Below are 19875 nucleotides of genomic sequence, written 5' to 3'. Positions count from 1 at the left end.
GCATTCCTCGCTATCTACCACTCTACCAAGCTTCATGTCATTAGCAAACTTACTAACCCACCCTTCCACTTCCTCATCCAAGTAATTTATAAAAATCACAAAAAAGCAGAGGCCCCAGACCAATCCCTGCAGAACTCCACTTATCACCTAGCTCCAGGCTGATTACTTTCCATCTACCACCACCCTCTATCTTCTATCCAGACAGCCAGATTTCCCTGTATCCCTTGCCTCTTTACTTGCTGAATGAGCCGACCATGGGGAACCTTATCAAACGCCTTGCTAAAATCCATGTATATCATATCCTCCGCTGCACCTTCATCAATGTGTTTTGTCTCATCATCAAAGAATTCAATAAGGTTTGTGAGGCATGACCTGCCCCTCACAAAGCCATGCTGACTATCTTTAATCAAACTATGGTTTTCCAAGTAATCATAAGTCCTCTCTCTTAGAATCCTCTCCAATACATTAACCACCAGAAATGTGAGACTGACTGGTCTGTAATTCCCAGGATTATCCCTATTCCCTTTCTTGATCAAGGGAATAATGTTTGCCACCTGGCAATAATATCATCTGGCACTATTCCAGTGGACAGTGAGGACGCAAAGATCATTGCCAAGGGTGCAGCAATCTCTTCCTGTGCTTCCTGTAGTAACCTAGGGTATATCCCGTCTGGCCCAGCGGGTTTATCTATCCTCACCAATTTCAAAATATTCAGCACATCCTCCTACTTAACATCAACCTGTTCGAGCATATCACATTATCCTCAGAAACATCAAGGTCCCTCTGAGTAATGAATACTGAAGCAAAGTTTCATTAAGTTGTGTGTTTGGATTACAATGTGTAAATTTAAAAACAATTGCATATGTTCTTTATCATTCATACGTTTGCAATAGATCAAAAAGTGATACTTGAGCAAGCTAAAATACTTAATTTGTATGCATTGTCTTAATAACATTGAGTGTAGTTAGTAATTTAACAATAATATCAGATACAGATGTGGAGCTAGTTCATCATTGTCTAATATTCTTATGTTGCTACTTGACAGTGTCAACTGGCTTAGAGTTAAAATGATCAGTTGTATATTGGTGTCAGAATGAAGTGTAACTAATTGCTTGGTCATTTCCCTTTAAATTATTGCTTTGAACAAAATAAATCACTGATAGTAATTCCTTGTGGGTTTTAGATAATGTTATAATTGAATTGGTTATAAGTTAGTTTGACTGGGAAACACTCAGATAAATTTTCAAATTCTCCTAATTCACAACGCTATCCAACAATTTGAGTAAAACTGAAGTTGTAAGTATTTCATTTATGTTGAGCTCAGCAGACAAGAGTGGTCTTCGGGTGAGAGTGCTCAATTGGTCAAGGGTCAAATACAGCGTAAAAACAATGACTGCAGATGCTGGAAACTAGAGTTAAGATTAGAGTGGTGCTGGAAAAGCACAGCAGTTCAGGCAGCATCTGAGGAGCAGTAAAATCCATGTTTCAGACAAAAGCCCTTCATCAGGAATACAGGCAGAGAGCCTGAAGGATGGAGAGATAAATGAGAGGAGGGTGGGGGTGGGGAGAACGTAGCATAGAGTACAATAGGTGAGTGGGGGAAGGGATGAAGGTGATAGATCAAGGAGGAGGGTGGAGTGGATAGGTGGAAATGAAGATAGGCAGGTTAGGCAAGTCATGGGGACGGTGCTGAGCTGGAAGTTTGGAGCTGGGGTGAGGTGGGGGAAGGGGAAATGAGGAAACTGGTGAAGTCCACATTGATGCCATGGGGTTGAAGATCTTCCACCTCGGAACACTTCAATCTGAGGAAAAACCTACAACTGGCATGCGGGAGGCTTTTGAAGACCAGTTGATTAAAGTGCAGGGCATGCATGTCTCTGCAAAACTGAAGGAGATGAATGGCAGGCTTCAGGAACCAAGTGAACCAAGTACCAAGTGAAACAAGTTAGCGAGCCATTGATGGCACAAGACATCCCAGACAGATGATGGATAAAGCTGGGAACAGACCTCCTCCCTCTTGCAGAATCTGGTTATATTGTCACCAGTGATATATATTCAGACTATTGGGAGATATGATGTAGAGGCGCCGGTGTTGAACTGAGGTGGACACAATTAAAAATCATACAACACCAGGTTATAATCCAACAGGTTTATTTGGAAGTACAAGCTCTCGCTGCACTGTTCCTTTGTTAGGTAGCTGATGAAAGCTTGTACTTCCAAATAAAGCTGTTGGACTATAACCTGGTATTGGGAGATAGACCAGCTAGCTTCAACTGTCACTGAAAGCACACTTTGGTTGTGATGGCATTCCAAGCATCATGATGAGTGACAATGGTCCTCAGATCGTGGGTGAAAAATTCCAGCTGCTTCAGAATGTGAATTTATGAAACAGTTGTTGTAGTTCACTAATATCCTTTTGAGAGGGAAATCTGCTGTTTTTTCCCTGACCTACACGTGTCTGAAGATTTTTAGCAAAGTGGTTGACATTTAACTGCCCTCTGAAATGGCATAATAACCGCATAGCTGTGTCAACTGCTAAAACGTCTCCAAGGAGTGAAATAGATGGATCATCTGGCAACAGCATAGGCAATAGAAAGGACAAAGTCAAACCCAACCTGCAAATTCCACCATACTAATGTCTGGGAGGAAGTGTCAAAATTGGGAAAGCTGTCTCAGACTATTCAAGCAATAACCTGACATAGACATACAGAATTTTAACTTTATATATAATGTCCCAGACCACACCATCACCATCCCTGTTTGTTCCAAGATTAGAAATAACAGGTGAGTCCTAAAACAAAAGGTCAGTTTCAACTACTTACAAAGCAGATAGTTGAATGGTGCAGCCATTACACTGGAATTTACAAGTAGCATTGAAGTTGGTAGCTCACCGCCACCTTCTCAAAGCCAGTTAGGGATGGGCAATAAATACTGAATTGTAAAAGCTGTCAATTTCATGGTTTTTTTTTGCAGATTTGTTGAGATTCTGTATTTATGATCCTTTTGACAGTGATTGAATTTCAACATTCAGGGTAAAAAATAGTCATTTTGTTGTCCTGTTTCCCTTTAATCTGGCTGTAGGCTTACTGACCTTTAGCACTCAGTGCAAGAGATTGTTCACCTATAACACAGGGGTGACCAAGGGATCATTGTTCAGCTGTGACCTCCATGGCATGCTAATGGTTGAACCTAAGCTGCTATACACAAAGACGTTCTCTCCCACTAACATGCAGGAGAATCAAAACTGATTTTTTTTTTAACCATTGTCCTTATGAGTTCTTTAGAAGCAAAACCATAAAATATGTCTGTAGCTTGGGACATAATTCTAAGACAGTGGTGGAGTGAGGATTCATAAGCAACTTCACTTTTCTGAGATCCTTCAGTAACAGTGGTTTGTAGAAGCAGAAGCCAATACGATGGCATATGGATCGGTGTATGTGGAAACCTCCAGTGGTGGTGTGGCTTAGAGGGAATGTTGGTCACCAGTCCCTTGTTTTCTTTGTATTTGCAAGAGATCATAGTCTAGTCTGTTGAAGATCCAAACAGTCCTTTTCGAGAAAAAGTCTACTCTTCAAATTGAGAATACCCATCATGTTGTGTGGCACTGTCACTGTAACAAATGGGACAGACTTCGAACATTTCTAGCAACTCGAGTCTGGCCATCCTTGAGATGCTGTGAACTATCAGTAGCATTGAATCGTACTCAGACACAAACTGTAACCTCATGGCCCAGCATATGTCATCAAGCCTGGGAATTAATCCCGTTTCAATGAAGAGTACAGGAGGGCATGCCAGGCAGTCATGGACACAGCTAAAATAAAAATGAACCTGGAAAACAGGACTACTTACAAAGAATTGTGTGTGGTAAGGTGGGGTGGAAATCAGATGTGAAAGTTACCACAGGGTAATGATAGATAACTAAAGAGGCGAGTTTAGTAAGAAAATGTGAAAGGACTCTCTAGGGCTTGTAGTGACAAATGCTTTAAAAATACTCAGATTTAGCCAAAAAAAAAAGAAATATTTAGCCCAATGTTTCTGACTGACCTATTCATAATACATTTCTCACTGCATTTTGTAAAGTTCCAGGTCTGAAAGGCTGTCATGCTTGAACCTTATTTGCTCACTATAAAGAATCCAGTAAAACATAGTGAGGAAAATATCGTAGGATTTGAGGAGGTAAGTCATGAACACACAATAATCTTGTTACAGATCAAACAAGATGATACCGTATTACGTATCAACTCTATTCCTTTGCAGCTTTCACTCACATCTGTAAATATCAATACTCTGCTTAGCATGGTCATGCTCCTGTCATTCACTGTTGTAGCTTCCATATTTTTACTTGCTCTGCCTTTTTCAGCTTGGCCTCCTCAGCACCAGATACCAGGGTAATTTTACTACCCCAGAAGAAAGGTCACTGGACTCGAAATATTAACTTTGCTTTTTCTTCACAGATGTTGCCAGAACCTGCTGAGTTTCTCCAGCAGTTTCTGTTTTTGTTTCAGATTTCTATCATGCACAGTTCTTGGGTTTATTTTAGTGTCATAGTGGTACTACATTAGCCATCCAAACCTCAAGGCTAATGCACTTGAGACATCGGTTTGAATCCCAACATGGTAAATAGTGAAATTTGAATTCAATTAAATACTGGAATTGAAAGCTAGACTAATGGAAACTATGTCACAAATCATAAAAATCCATCTGGTTCACTTTCCTTTAGAGAAGGAAATCTGTCATCCTTACCTAATCTGGCCTACATATAACTCCAGACTCACAGCAACCTCTAGTGAGCCACTTAATCCCAGGGGCATTTAGGGATAAATAAACTGGTGTCTGCAGCTCCAAGTGCCCATACTAACCATTCTACAGCTGCTTCTTCACAACAGCAGCCCTGCATTTTCCATGACCACCATCCTTGACCTTTCATTTATGAAAGTTGATATTGGTGGACCATCGACCTCACCACATCATTATGCCTATTCCTGGATTAACTCGGACATCAGTACTCTCAGTACTATGCATCAGAAAGCAGGGACACCTATGACTTGTGTCCTGCCTGGTCACTTTGTGCGCAAGAACACACATGTATCTTAAAGATCTGCACAAGACACATTTTATCACCTTCAGCTTGCTTTCTTAGCACTCGCATTGTGCTTTGTCAGAGGCTGTTTGCCTTTATATACTTCCAATGTTTTCATAGTGCACACTCACTGACTTTAGCACTGACTGGCTCTCAACCTATGTCTAGAGGTCACGGTATTTTCATAGCAAAACAGGGTCATTAAAGCTCAGATACAGGTTGCTAGCTTCTGAGGCTTGCATTGCCTTTTAGCACAGATGGAGAAACAGGCAACTTGTCCTGGTGGGAGCACTGGGGCTGAGTTTGTTGCTGTATGGCATTATGCTATGTCATTGTCACACATGTGCCAGTAGTTAACACCACAAAGACACTGCATGTGCTTCAGGCAAATGGCCTCATTAGCAGTCATTAGTGGGCTGCGAGGGGATTACAGTCAATTAGGGGATTATTGCATGATATGGAGATGCTGGTGTTGGAAATCACAGGACACCAGGTTGTAGTTCAACAGGTTTATCTAAGATCACATGCTTTCAGGGTGCTGCTCTTTCATCAGGTGAAGTGTCTGGTGTTATGTAACTTCTGACTTCATTCAATTGCAGTCCAGGAAGATGGCCACAATCAATCAAGTGCTTGGTCCTACCATAGTCCAAGGCTAAGTGTTATTCCAAGCAGACCTTGGACAAGGTTCCCCAATTCATTTTTGTTCTAGACTGCGTTCCTTAAGCTGTTAAGCTCCTGTGTAAGAGGGATGAACTAACTCCTTTTTTTTAATTCACCTATCCTCTTGATTGGTTGCAACAAGTTTAATTTAAAAAAGGATTCATTCCCTGGTGGATACCTTTCGCCCCCAAACAACATTAATTTGCCTTTTAAAAGAAGCCATCTAACCAGTCTTACTTGTGTTTACAAAAAAGCAACGTTATGAATAATTAAACCTGAGAAGAATTAACAATGCACTATACTAAAATACAGATTAGAAATAAGGCTGAGTCTAAAAGAGGAAAATGCTTTAAAAATAACGGACATACAGATCAGTCTTTGAAATCTTTACAAAGAGTGGGTTTGCCTCAGTTACAGTAGAAGTTATTGGTAGCATTGAATTTAATGGTTGAACAGCCAATTCTTGGTTTTGTAAAATGGTTAGAATTTCTCTGGCCTGACTCTCAGTTTAACTGGGAGCTTGCTGCACTCTGAGTAAGAGGAAGGTCTTTCTTTTCCTTGCATTGGGGTAACTACGCGATTTTCACAACACGCTAACAGCTGATACACACGAGAATCTCACCAATCCGCTACCCCAGAGTTGGAGCTGGCCTTTTAACACTTTTGGTTTGTATATTCCTGGAGGATAAATCAAACATGTCTGCAAGAAGTGGCTTTCTGGGGGAGGGGAAGTTGTAATTAGCCCTCTTGTTATCTCTTAACAAGTTCCTTCCTATTTGAAGTTTCCATCACAATTCACATGTGCAACATTTCATTGACTTCACACAGGACTTTGCTAGACAGTTCCTGCATTTAAATCCACTGTTTTTTCCGATAGCAGACCCCTTTTAAAACATTGTACTTTGGGATTAAAAATAAAAACTGTCTGAATGCTCTGGAGTTTTGATCCATCATCATGTTAGCATCCATGCAGTCCAGGATTTGGGCCAAAGTCAGTCCTGTAGGTCAAGTGTAACCAGTTTGGTGATTATAGGTCTGTCAGTTGGGGTACCATGGAGACATCAGGCTATGGGTGTGGGCCAGTTTTCCTTGAATGAAGTAAAAAAAAGAGAGAGTAGGAAGTAAGTGGATAGAGAAGAAGTTAGTGATGACTTGGGGGCAGGAGAGGTGGTGACATGCCACCAGAGTGTGAGTAGGAAGCACAGAGGACAGAAAGAGTTAACTGTTTGGGAGCATGAGATGGCTGTGTGTGCTTGAGTGTGTATGATCCATGTAATAGTGAGAGTTATAGTCCACTAGCCCTGATAAGGTGTATGTGGCAGAATTAAAGTGAATGGTGGTCCTGAGCCTAAGGTAGTAAAGAGAAGATTGTAACACTTATCCTTATGGACCACAAAGATCATTGACCTTCTTCCTGAACTGTTGGGCATCTGTCTTCACCTGCACCAAGTTAACCCTATCGCCACAGCTCTGGCCAGGGCTATAGTTTGTATCCAGGCTGGTGTTGTCTGATTTAATTTCAGCATTATTCAGATAAAGAATAATATGAATAGATTTTGCAGTTCATGTAAGTGATGTAATATTTTGTTTTTCCACTCTTTTAGGACTATCTGAAGAATGTCAATGATCAGGCAGTGGTAGAAATCTGCATTACTCGAATCACCACTGCAATAAGGAAAACAAAATCTATTGAGAAGCATGGGAAGGCTCTTGTAACATTGTGGGAATCATGCTTAGAACATAATCTGAAACCAGTCAGCAAGGATGAAGATACTCCGCATGCTAAAATTGTTTCTGATATAATGAGTTGCATCTTTCAAGTAAGTTGTGTGCACAATCACTTAATGATATGTGGTAGGAATACATTGAATTAAGTGAAAATAATAATATTGAAAGTACAGTAATGTTTGATGGAATTTTTTTCTGACAACTGTATTGAATACTAGATGCCTCTAATTAAAAAAATATTATATTCCATTTTAATATAGCTTAACATAACTAGTTTATCTCCTGGTCTGGGACCTGGGATTGTAGGATGGGGATTAGAAATGCAGATTGGACATTCTTAGGTGGTTCTGCAAAACCACCTAAAAAAGTTTTGCATTAAGTGATGCCAAATTCCAGCAGTTGAACTGTGTTCCAGCAATAACAGTGACTCATCAGTCCAGCAGGCTTGTGAGGAAGGGCAGCTCAGGAGAATGGCCTTAAAATTGCCTTGAACCTTTTCAAAGTCAGTGTCCAACACTTTAATCCCCACCCTAATGATGTTGCAACCCGTCAGCTTCTCTCTATGCTCATCTATAGTCTATTTCGCTCCTTAAGGACCTCTCCACATCCTTTTTCTATTCATAGTCCGTTTCTGTATTTGTTTCTGCCTTAAAGCATAGGCTGCCCAATCTCTTGCCATTAGACATCCCAGGAATTGGTTGAATAAATTTGTAAAGGATGAGAAAATGCTTCCTTAAGTAAGAAGTCCAAAGCTACACACAGTACTCAAGATATGGTTTAGATCTAGATTTTAGATTTATATTTTATTGTCATCTGTACTCAAGTACAGGAGTACAGTGAAAAGTGTATAATTTTGCCACACACCGTGCCATCTTAGGTACCAATGTACCCAGGTACCAAACAAGTTTGGGTACAAAGTAGTAAGAGAAATGAGAAGTAAAAAGTTACTTCATTGAATAAGTAAAAAAATAAAAAAAAGGTCATAGTTAACATTAAAGATTTTTTCTATAGTTGAAACTAGGAAAATAAAGGAATAAGTTAGAAGTTCAGCAGTCTTTGATGAGTTATCCGCTTATCTCACACTCCGGGAGACTTCAACTACATGTTCTTGATGCAGCCGCACAAATGCCATTACTGGTGCTGAAACCTAGGCTTCTCTGATCTCTGTCAGTGTCTCGGGAACATGCCCGGGCAGGTTTCACTTGCACGCTGAGCCAAGACACCACCATGAACTGCCGAGAGACTGGCCAAAAGAATCACCAAGAGACCAGGCTGAGAGCCACCAGGCTCAAGTGGTCTCACGAAATGCGCTGATTATTGTCATGAAACTTCTTCATGTTGTACTCCAATCTGTTTGAAAAAGAAGCTAAAAATCAGTTTCTTTCCTAATTGCTTTCTGCACCTGTATATTCATTTCCTGTGATGAAAGAACAAAGACATCAGGTCCCTCAGATTTCCCAGGCTGTTAGCATTCAAAAAAATACTTCAGCTTCTTTGCTTTTCCTACCAAAAAGGGTAACCTCACCCTTTGCCATGTTGTATTCTAACAAAAATGTTTTTAAACATGCACCCAAACTGTCCATATCCCTCTGCAGGCTCATCCACTCTCTCATCACTTCCTTACCCACCCTATCATGTACCATCAAGATATTTGAATTTGTGCATTCATTAAAGTCAAGAAAACAGGTTGTCCATAACCAAGGTCCAAGTACAGATCCTTATGATACCTTATCTGTTACAGGCTCCCAACCCAAATATTTCCATCCATTCAACATTCAACCACCCTCAACACAGTCCCACTCATGCTAATCTTGCTTAAAAGCAATTTGTGTTGAATGCTTTTTAGAATGTAAATTAAAATTACTTTTCTTTGTTATTTCCCCATAAATTCTAACAGATTTGTCAAATATGATTTCTCTTCTATAAATGTATGTCTTTTTAAAATTTGTTCATGGGATGTAGGTGTTGGCTTTGCCAGCTTTTCTACGCATCCCACTTGCCCTTCAGAACTGACTTCTTGTAATACATGAATGGACGATGCATCTTATGCTGTTAGGAGGGGAGTTCTAGGATTTTCTACCACTGACAGCAAAGGAATAGTGACACAGTTTTGGGCATTTGGTGTAGAGGAGAACTTACAGGTGTTCCCATGCATCTGCTGCCTTTGTCCTTCCACTTGGTAGGAGTTGCAGGTTTGGAAGGGCTGTTTGAGGAAGCTCTACTTCATCATATGATTTTCAATGTGGCCTGTTGCATGTCTCTAATAATAGATTCACCATTACGTCTGCTACTGAAGTTAGGATAGCTGACCATTCTCTCTTCTTCCTTTCTTAAATAGAAAGGCAAACCATCCTCATCAGTGTATTAATAAGTTTTCTGACTTGGATAAATTGCTTTGTTCCTTCGCGATGTTATCTTCTCCGAAGGTTGACTGACATGGCTCTGCCTGTCCTCTGCTGTTCTTGAACATTCCCATAATGCCAAGTTGTCCATAATGTTAAGGGATATATAGGTTAGGTGCATTAGTCAGGAATAAATGTAGAGTAATGGGGAATGGATTTGGGTAGGTTACTGTTTGGAGAGTCAACGTGGACTTGTTGAACCTAATGGCCTGTTTCCACACTGTAGGGATTGTATTTAAAAAAAGTTCTGCGAAGGATCTTTGTACCTTCAGATAATCATCTATTTTCTCCTTGGCTTATGTCTCCCACATTTTCCGTCCAATAATTGTGTCTGTTTAATGTCTGGTCTAATGATGTGACCAAAATGTTGTAACTTTCTCTCTTTGTTATGCACTGAGCAGTAGGAACAGGTTAGGTGGAACAACCTCTTATATATCCACATCTCCGATGCCTTCAGCTGACTAATCATTTATATGTTTCTTTTCCACATTACTGAGGTATTTAGAATCTGTTATAAACTAATGTATATATTACCATAAACAAAAAATAGTGCTCAATCATTCCTTAAACAGTTTCCAAATGTTTATATAAAACTATTCAATAAATCATAAATTTTGCCTTTTGGAATCAGTTTTATGAACCGAACAGACAGAACAAAAACAAAAGTTCTGCTTTCTCAGCCTTTGCCTCAATGTTGAATTAAGGTGCAATCTCAGCATGTTAATAGAGCCACAGATTTTGCCCCTATCCATCACTGCATATCACTTTAGATGGATTTGTTAAATTATTATTACATTAAACTTCAGCAAACATTATGACACAAGTACAACTGGTTCAAACAGTCCAGTAAAGTGTAATTTGAGACTCTGATCCCATTGAGTCTGTTTTTCCCATGGATAATGCTTTTCATTCTTGGCTCCCAGTGGTGAGAGATTTCTTAGTTCATTTTGTTTAGACAGAGGTAATATTTTTGAGTTTTTTCTGGATTGCTGGCATCTCCAAATTTTTACACTAACCTTATTATTGAAAGCTTCGAAAACTCAAGTGTTAATTGATCTAAATGCTTGTCCCTAAAACAACATATTATCCTAATCCCCTGTTGCCTAGCAGCAATCGTGCTTTTAGACACAGGAAATCTAAGAAAGCTTTCACTGTAGTTAATATTATTCCCTCAGTATACTTCCTTATTTATCTCCTTGCTTTGCTGCATTTCCATTAATGATTTTTTTCTAATGACATTTAGAGATTTAATAACCAGATCTCCATTCTCTCTAGCTATTTGAACATGTGTATTTAGGAATAGGGAGCATTTTTCTACAATGTTATACTTTGTTTGGCAGAACTAGATTAAAAAATGGATTTGAAAAAATTGGTAATTGTTAACATTTGCATTCGTGCTTTGAGAAGATTTGTAGCTCAGGTTGAGCTTCTGGATGCAGGTTTGCTCGCTGAGCTGGAAGGTTCATTTTCAGATGTTTTGTCACTATACTAGGTAACATCAACAGAGAGTCTCTGAATGAAGCACTGGTGATATGGCACTTTCTATTTACGTGTTTAGGTTTCCTTTGGTTGGTGATGTCATTTCCTGTGGTGATGTCATCCCCTGTGGTAATGCTATTTCTGGTTCTTTTTCTCAGGGGGTGGTAAATGGGATCCAAGTCAATGTGTTTGTTGATAGAGTTTTGGTTGGAATTCCATGCTTCTGGGAATTCTCGTGTGTGTCTCTGTTTGGCTTGTCCTAGGATGGATGTGTTCTCCCAGCCAAAGTGTTGCCCTGCCTCACCTGTATGTAAGGGTACTAGTGAGAGTGGGTCATGTCTGTTTGTGACTAATTGATGTTCATGTATCCTGGTGGCTAGTTTTCTGCATGTTTGTCCAGTGTAGTGTTTGTATTTTGTAATTTAGGCACAGATGCCAAACTACCTTGCAAGAACTGTAACAAACACTGCATTGGACAAACAGGCAGAAAACCAGCCACCAGGATACATGAACATCAACTGGCCACAAAATGACATGACCCACTCTCACTAATATCCTTACATACAGGTGAGGCAGGACACCACTTCAGTTGGGAGAACACATCCATCCTAGGACAAGCCAAACAGAGACACGCACAAGAATTCCTAGAAGCATGGCATTCCAACCGGAACGCTGTCAACAAACACATTGACTTGGATCCCATTTACCACCCCTGCGATAAAGAACAGGAAATGATGTCACTGCCGGAAATGACATCCCCCACCCAAGGAAACCTAAACACATAAATAAAAAGTGGGCCATACCACCAGCGCTTCATCCGGAGGATCACAGATGATGTTACCTAGTATGGTGATGAAAGGTCTGAAAATGAACCTTCCAGCTCAATGAGCAAACCTACATCCAGAATTTGCATTCATTACTTGACCCCAGAAGAATACTATGTGGTGGGCAAGCCTCTCCTCCAGAATAATATGGGTTTGCAACAGCACACTGAGGGAGATCAAGTCAAGGCTTGATAGCTCAATTCAGACCTTGACACTTTCTCTTCCTCCAAGCCACTTTCATCCCTCATACAATGCCACAAAATGCTCTCTTAAAAACTGGACGAAACAAATTTTTCAATGACATATCTTCCGTTCATCTCAATTTTATATTAATCCTCATTTTCTATAATTAGTTTACAAGTAAACTATTCTCCCCATCCTTTTTTTCATTCAATTCCAATGTTCATATAATCTCCTTCACCCAAATCCATAGATATGACCATTTTTGATGGCTTCTAACCTTTGCTGTCAAGGTTGTAACATTTGTAAGAATGTTCGATCAGAAGTGATCCACATCAGCCTCCACTGGAGGGTCAAAGGTGCCAGGCTTACACCAATTTAATTCAATTTGCATGAAACAAAGAAATGCCTCTTGGCATTGAATATAACAAAGGTTCTAGGTCCTGACAACATTTGATACTACAGAAGACTTGTGATCTAAGACTAGCTGTGTGCATATGGTGGCAATGCTGGCATCAATCTGAAAATATGGAGTATAATCCGGCTATCTTCTATCCTCAAAAAAAAAGTAGGGAAAGTTACCAATTTTTACGTACACAGCAGTAACCCATTGATCAATGCTCAGTTTGGATTCCGCCAGCATCACTCAGTTCCAAACTACATTTCAATCTTGGTCCAATGTAGTAAAATTGAAGTCCATTCAAGGAGAAGTGTCTCCATTGAATTATCTGCTCAGATAGATTAAAATAAGTGTTCAAGGCACATTTTCACATCAAGGCAGTTTCCTTCTCAACCACAAATCCGCTGTTAACAGCCATACCCAGCAAAAAGGGAGATTGTGCTGCAGTTGTCAGGGGCCAGGCATCTCATCCCCAGGACATTGCCCTTTGGAGTTCCTGCAACAATGTCAAGCTCCAACCATCTTGACATGCTACATCAGCAGCATTCTCCATCTTAAATTAAGAGGTGATGATATTTGCTGATGACCTGGACATCATTCAGGCTCGGGCAAGTAATCTTCATGGCACACGTGCACCAGGCAAAGACCATTTTCAACAAGAGAAAACCTAACAATCTCCATTTGACATGATGCATTACTGTTGTTGAATGCTGCTTGAACATTCTGTGGGTTAACATTGACCAGAAACTTTACTCAGCTAGCTGTATAAATTTTGTAGTTTCAAGAGCAGGTCAGTGACTGGGAAAGCTGCAGAAAGCAAGTCATCCCCTGACTTCCCAAAAGCTGTCTGCCATCTACGAGTTCGAACAGTGATTGAATATTCTCCATTTGTCAGAATTAGTGCATCTCCTTTCGTTAACTTTTCTGCAGCATTTTAGAGCAACTGAGTCACTTGTTAATCCATTGTTGTGGACCATTAAGAGTCAAACGTATTGTTGTGTGCCTGGAATCACAAGATTTCATATAGTCACAGTCCAGGTAAAGGCAGGATATTTTCTTCCATAAATATATTGATATTAGTTTTCAATTTGTTAAAAAAAATGTTTTATTTATAAATTTAATGTAATTTCCACCAGCTGCTCACATAGTGAGATTTGAACTCATTATCCAAAGGTGTTATCCAGGTCTGTGATCATCCAGAGATCATGTCAATGTAGCAACATCTCTCCTAGTGGTTCCTGTCAATAATATTTCTGGTATACCATCGTTCCTCAATTCTCTCATCTAAAGATCCTTGGAAGAGGATTCTATCTTGCTTTAAGCCATGCTTCAGAAATGCCCATGTTGTCACACTTCCAAGTGTCTCTGTATCCATAGCTCATTTGCCTTCTTCAATATATTCAGAGATTAAGATATGTATAATTAGTAAGCATAGCCAAACTCATTTACTGTATATTTTATACCGTTGTTTACGCCCACTTCTACTCTTCCACGTCCACCTTACTCCTTTCAGAATCCTTAGGAGAAAGTGAGGACTGAAGATGCTGGAGATCAGAGTCAAGAGGATTCCTGATGAAGGGCTTATGCCCAAAACGTCAATTCTCCTGCTCCTCGGACACTGTCTGACCCGCTGTGCTTTTCCAGCAGCACACTCTCAGTTCCCATTCTCCTGCAGAGTTCACTTAAGCTCTTCCCCAGTAGAGTGAGAAAACTTACCATGATATTAATACCACATGACAGACCTTATATAGAGCTTACCTCATTGGAGACAGAGATGGAATATGGTTAACTTAATCTGCGTTCATTGCGAATAATGTTCTTGACAGGGACATTTGAGCCAGCTGCTGATTTTTCTTTAATTGATGTCTTTAAGAGTTAAGATTGGTTATATTCTTTGTACTAAATTTGTGATTGAGAGGGAAATTGCCTTTATGTGAAAATGTGCCTTGAACTCATTTTTTAAATCTCCCTGAGCAAATAATTCAATGGAGGTACTTTTCCTTCAGTGGCAGCTTGCAGCCTTCTATGTATACTCCTTCCATCAAAAATCATAATATAACTGGTGATATTTTATTGTTGAGCTCTTATTATATTCTTGATGCATGATTTGTTTGTTTTATTTTATGGTTATTCATATAAAGCCAATGTTTGTGGATAATTCTAACAATTACCCCTCGAGGGCGCTATCTCCTAATTTTTCTTCAGTTTACTTCTAAAATATAGCTTTCTGAAATAATTTGCCAATTAATACCTTATTTCTCCACTTTATTCTGGTGCTTTCCTAACATTGTTCTAGCACTGACAACAAGCAGAAATAAAAGTGGTAATTTTTAATTGTGTCCGTTTTGTCAAGCGATAATGCCATAAATTGGCTTTTCCACTAGTTTATTTTGTTAAAAATTTGAAACTTAATTAGAATATTTTGTGGTGTAACAAAAACAGAAATTGCTGGAGAAACTCAGCAGGTTTGGCAGCATTTCTGGAGAGAAAGCAGAGTTAACATTTTGAGTCTTGTGACACTTCAGCAATTCAGTGGGTGGCATGGTGGCTTACGGCCTCAAGGACCTGGGTTCAGTTCCTGCCTTGGGTGACTGTGTGAAGTTTCCCCATTCTCCCCATCTCTGTGTGGGTTTTCTCTGGCTTCTTCCCACTGTTAGGGGGTAAGTGTTGAGCAATAGGGCAGGGGAATGGAGATTTAATGGAGGTATCTGGGATCTTGAAGTATATTGATTAATTGCTTAAGGAGAAACTTTCTGATACTGAAAGTCGTTAATGAGAGGACACACAATTAAACTAATTGACAAATGAATCAGACGTAAGATTTGTAGACTCAGCAAAAAAGTGATCTATTATTCTGCTGGTGGACAAATGTTTAAAATATCGAAATGCAAATGCTGTTAATCCACAGAGAATCCCAAGATGGAGTGATTAAAGTTATCCACAAGCAATCTTGATTTAACACTTAGAGTTGGGCATCTCAGTGATGAGTTTGTTATGTACTTCCAAAGTGTTGAAGAAGCATCTTTTGCTCCAGCCAGAGCTATATTTAAGGCAAACAAATTTCAAAGAAGAATGATGTGTCTATTGGGAATGAAGAGTATGCAGCTTTAGATTAGGACTTTGACTTTTAAGAAAATTGAAAATAAGCCATGCATTTCCTAACACATGTGGGACATTCATTCACTGTCTGGACATATTCCAATAGCAAGAAGTCTACAACATGCTTGGAACAGATTATAGAAATACTTGGTCGTAGGTCTTTTAAAATGTGCCATGATGTTATTAAATCATAGGTCTCAAAGTGCAATAGACTGGGGAAATGATTGACTGTACTCCTCACAAGATGTGAAAGCTGTCTCTAAAATGCCTATCATTCTCTCTGTTTTCTTTCTTATCGCTAACCAATGAGCCACCATGGGGCGGCACGGTGGCTCAGTGGTTAGCAACTGTTGCCTCACAGCAGCAGGAACCTGGGTTTGATTCCACCCTCTGCTGACTGTCTGTGTGGAGTTTGCACATTCTCTCCATGTTTGTCTGGGTTTGCTCAGGTTTCGTCCCACAATCCAAAGGATGTGCAGGTTAGGTGAATTGACCATGTTAAATTGCCCATAGTATTCAGGGATGTGTAGGTTAGGTGCACTGGTCATGGGTAAATTAGGATAATAGGCTAGGGGAATGGGTCTGGGTGGGTTACTCTTCGGAGGGTTGGTGTGGCCTCGCTGGGCTGAAGGGCCTGTTTTCTAATTACTTTATTGTTGTTTCCTTTAATTTATTCCTGCACAACATTGCACATCACCGAGTATTGAAGCAGAGAAATCCCAAAATTATATCTTATTAAATAATTTTTTGCTGGATTCTTTAAAAAAGCCAATATCAAAAAATAAATGAGTGAATTGACTGCTGAATGTCCAGTAGTTATCACAATAAACATGAACTCATTGCCTCTTGGAATGTAACACTAATTGTATTGTATGAACATTCTAGGCAAGATGACACAAAGGACCAGTAGACAAGGCACCAACTTCACTAGTTCTGAACAAAGGAGACTATTGGAAGCTACTATGACTTGACTTGGTGCAAATGATTCAGATCTGTCTACAATAAAAACACAATGGATTCTGATAAGGGAACATTAAAACTACCTCATTAGCTGAATTTCATAACCTGAAGTCCCAACCACTTCACCAAAACCACTAGTTTGTTTGAACAACCTTTTTTAATTATAGAATTTTGACTTTTGTTGGCTAGTTTGCTTGAAACACCAGAACTGTAAGCAACTCCAAGCTTAGTTATGAAAACAGAAATTGCTCAAAAAGCTCAGCGGGTGTGGCAGCATCTGTGGAGAGAAATCAAAGTTAAAATTTCGGATCGGGTGACCCTTTCTCAGAAGTTACATGCCTATGAGCTCAAAATATGTCAAAACTCTGATTCATGAAGTGGAAACCATATTGCATCTATGAAATTAACTAATTGAAAGCTACAACTGCAACACTATATTCAGCAGTTTGACTGTCTTGTGTGCAGTTTTAATACACTACTTGTTGACATCACTAAATTTATGAAATCACCATTTAGATCAGTTTTTTTTTCATCATTTACAAATAGTTTTAGTAGATTCAAGGTAGTTCAAAATAACTGTTTTGAATTGTTTAAACTAGCAGACTTATTAAGCTATAACCAACTGTATCAGTTTATGAAAGTGGAAGTATCATTTGTACTGTTAGCTCCCAAACTTTGATTTATTTCATGAGACAATTACTCTGTGTCTTGTTTTATAATTGATAAAAATATTTAAGTTTTAATCATCCTATGATTTCCCACTCAGGTATTTTGTTTGTTTCAGCAGAATTACAGTAATCCAGCTGTAATGGCTCTTGCTGTTCCTGTAGCAGTAAAGTTCCTGCAGATGGACAACAAGGAACTCGCCCGAAACATGTCAAACTACTTAGCACTTGCAGCTATTGGCAAACCAGAAGTTCTTGCAAAGCACACAGTGACCATTGTAAACAGTATTCTTCAAGGTAAAGTAAAACAATATGGGCTACTGGGAATACCTCAGAATCAAAGTGTAAAGTATAAGTTCCTTGAGAATTTGACTGCATGAACTAGGCAGATTATCAATGCAGCACTGAGACAGTGTTGCAAAATTGGAACTGTCGATTTTCATAAGTTATTGAATCGTGTCCTATTCTTCCTGCTCAGAGACTTAAAAATCCCTATGGCATCATTTAAAGATGAGCAAGGGAGTTCTCCCAGTGTTCTAAAGAATATATAGAGATATGATCGGGTGAGAATGGATTGAATAGTTCCCTATCTGATCCCATTCTCATTATGATGGTAACTGTTCTTTAGAATACATTTGCCAGTTCAGTGAGCGTTTAACTGTTTAAGTGCTGTAAAAGATGCACAAACAATCAGATTTGCTTATGATTTTCTTAAAAGACAATGCTTCTTGTCAGATTTGGGAGTTTGAACAGAGTTTAAGCATTACTGCGGATGATATCTGCAATAAATGCTGTTGGTTGCGAATCTTATCAGATCGAATGGATCAGTTGGAGAGACAATTAGAAGCAATGAGGAATTCGCATCAGCAACAGTATGTGATGGATGGCAATTATAGGAAGGGGGAAAAGTCTCAGATACAGTCATATAGACAGGTTAACTCCAGGAAAGGTAAGAGAGGAAGGCACCTAGTGCAGGTGTGTTCTGTGGCTATACCCATTTTCAAACAATTATGCTGTTTTGGACAATATAGGGGATGATGGATTCTCAGGGGAATGTCACATGATCAGCCAAGTTTCTGGTATTGAGACTGACTCTATTGCAACGAGGGGTATGTCGGGTTCCAAGAGATCGTGTTAGGAGATTCTCTAATCCGAGGTATAGACAGATATTTCTGTGGCCAGCAGCGAAAAATCAGAATGGTGTATTGCTTCTCTGGTGCCAGGATCTCAGAGAGGGTGCAGAATGTTCTCAAGGGGGAGAAGGGCCAGCAAGAGGTCATTGTCCACATTGGAACCAATGACATAGGAAGGGAAAAGGTTGAGATTCTGAAGGGTGATTACAGAGAGTTAGGCAGGAGTTTAAAAAGGAGATCCTCGAGAGTAGTAATATCTGGAATAGTCCCGGTGCTACGAGCTAGTGAGGGCAGGAATAGGAGAATAGAGCAGATGAATGCATGGCTGAGGAGCTGGTGTATGGGAGAAGGATTCACATTTTTGGATATTTGGAATCTCTTTTGGGGTAGAAGTGACATGTACAAGAAGAACAGATTGCACCTAAATTCGAAGGGGACTAATATACTGGCAGGTAAATTTGCTGGAGCTGCTTGGGAGGATTTAAACTAGTAAGGTGGGGGGGGGGGGGGAGGGGGTGGAACCCAAGGAGACAGTGGTCAATCTGAGACTGGTACAGTTGAGACCAGAAGAGTGTCAAACAGTCAGGGCAGGCAGGGACAAGGTTGGACTAATAAATTAAACTGTATTTATTTCAATGCAAGGGGAATATCGGGGAAGGCAGATGAACTCAGGACATGGTTAGGAACATGGGACTAGGATATCATAGCAATTACAGACATATGGCTCAGGGATTGGCAGCTTAATATTCCAGGATACAAATGCTACAGGAAGGATAGAAAGGGAGGCAAGAGAGGGGGAGGAGTGACGTTTTTGATAAAGGATAGCATTACAGCTGTACTGAGGGAGGATATTCCCAGAAATACATCCAGGGAAATTATTTGGGTGGAACTGAGAAATGAGAAAGGGATGATCACCTTATTGGGATTGTATTGTAGACCCACTAATAGTCAGAGGGAAATTGAGAAACAAATTTGTCAGGAGATCTCAGCTATCTGTAAGAATAACAGGGTGGTTATGGTAGGGCATTTTAACTTTCCAAACATAGATTGGGACTGCCATGGTGTTAAGGGTTTGTTTGGAAAGGAATTTGTGTACAAGAAAATTTCCTGATTCAGTATGTGGATGTACCTACTGGAGAAGGTGCAAAACTTGACCTACTCTTGGGAAATAAGGTAGGGCAGGTGACTGGTGTCAGTGGGGGAGCACTTTGGGGCCAGCGACCATAATTCAATTAGATTTAAAATAATGATGGAAAAGGATAGAC

At 39.7% G+C, this 19875-nt stretch overlaps 1 protein-coding gene across 5 annotated transcripts in view; it reads left to right on the top strand.

Annotated features, from left to right (window-relative positions):
* veph1 (ventricular zone expressed PH domain-containing 1) overlaps positions 1-19875 on the top strand; it is a 286670-nt gene that overhangs the window by 29408 nt on the left and 237387 nt on the right. For 3 of the 5 annotated variants that reach the window (XM_072572661.1, XM_072572660.1, XM_072572665.1), the window contains exons 3-4: positions 7345-7560; positions 17579-17774. In XM_072572661.1, the coding sequence (XP_072428762.1) occupies positions 7345-7560; positions 17579-17774 (412 nt within the window). The remainder of the gene's footprint in view (positions 1-7344; positions 7561-17578; positions 17775-19875) is intronic. The other 2 variants (XM_072572664.1, XM_072572662.1) reach the window with 2 other exon arrangements.

This window comes from Chiloscyllium punctatum, chromosome 6 (genome assembly GCF_047496795.1).
Source record: "Chiloscyllium punctatum isolate Juve2018m chromosome 6, sChiPun1.3, whole genome shotgun sequence".
NCBI classification, from domain to species: Eukaryota; Metazoa; Chordata; class Chondrichthyes; order Orectolobiformes; family Hemiscylliidae; genus Chiloscyllium; species Chiloscyllium punctatum.
Note: the sequence above shows the minus strand (reverse complement) of the source record. Positions and strands in the feature narration are given on the sequence as shown.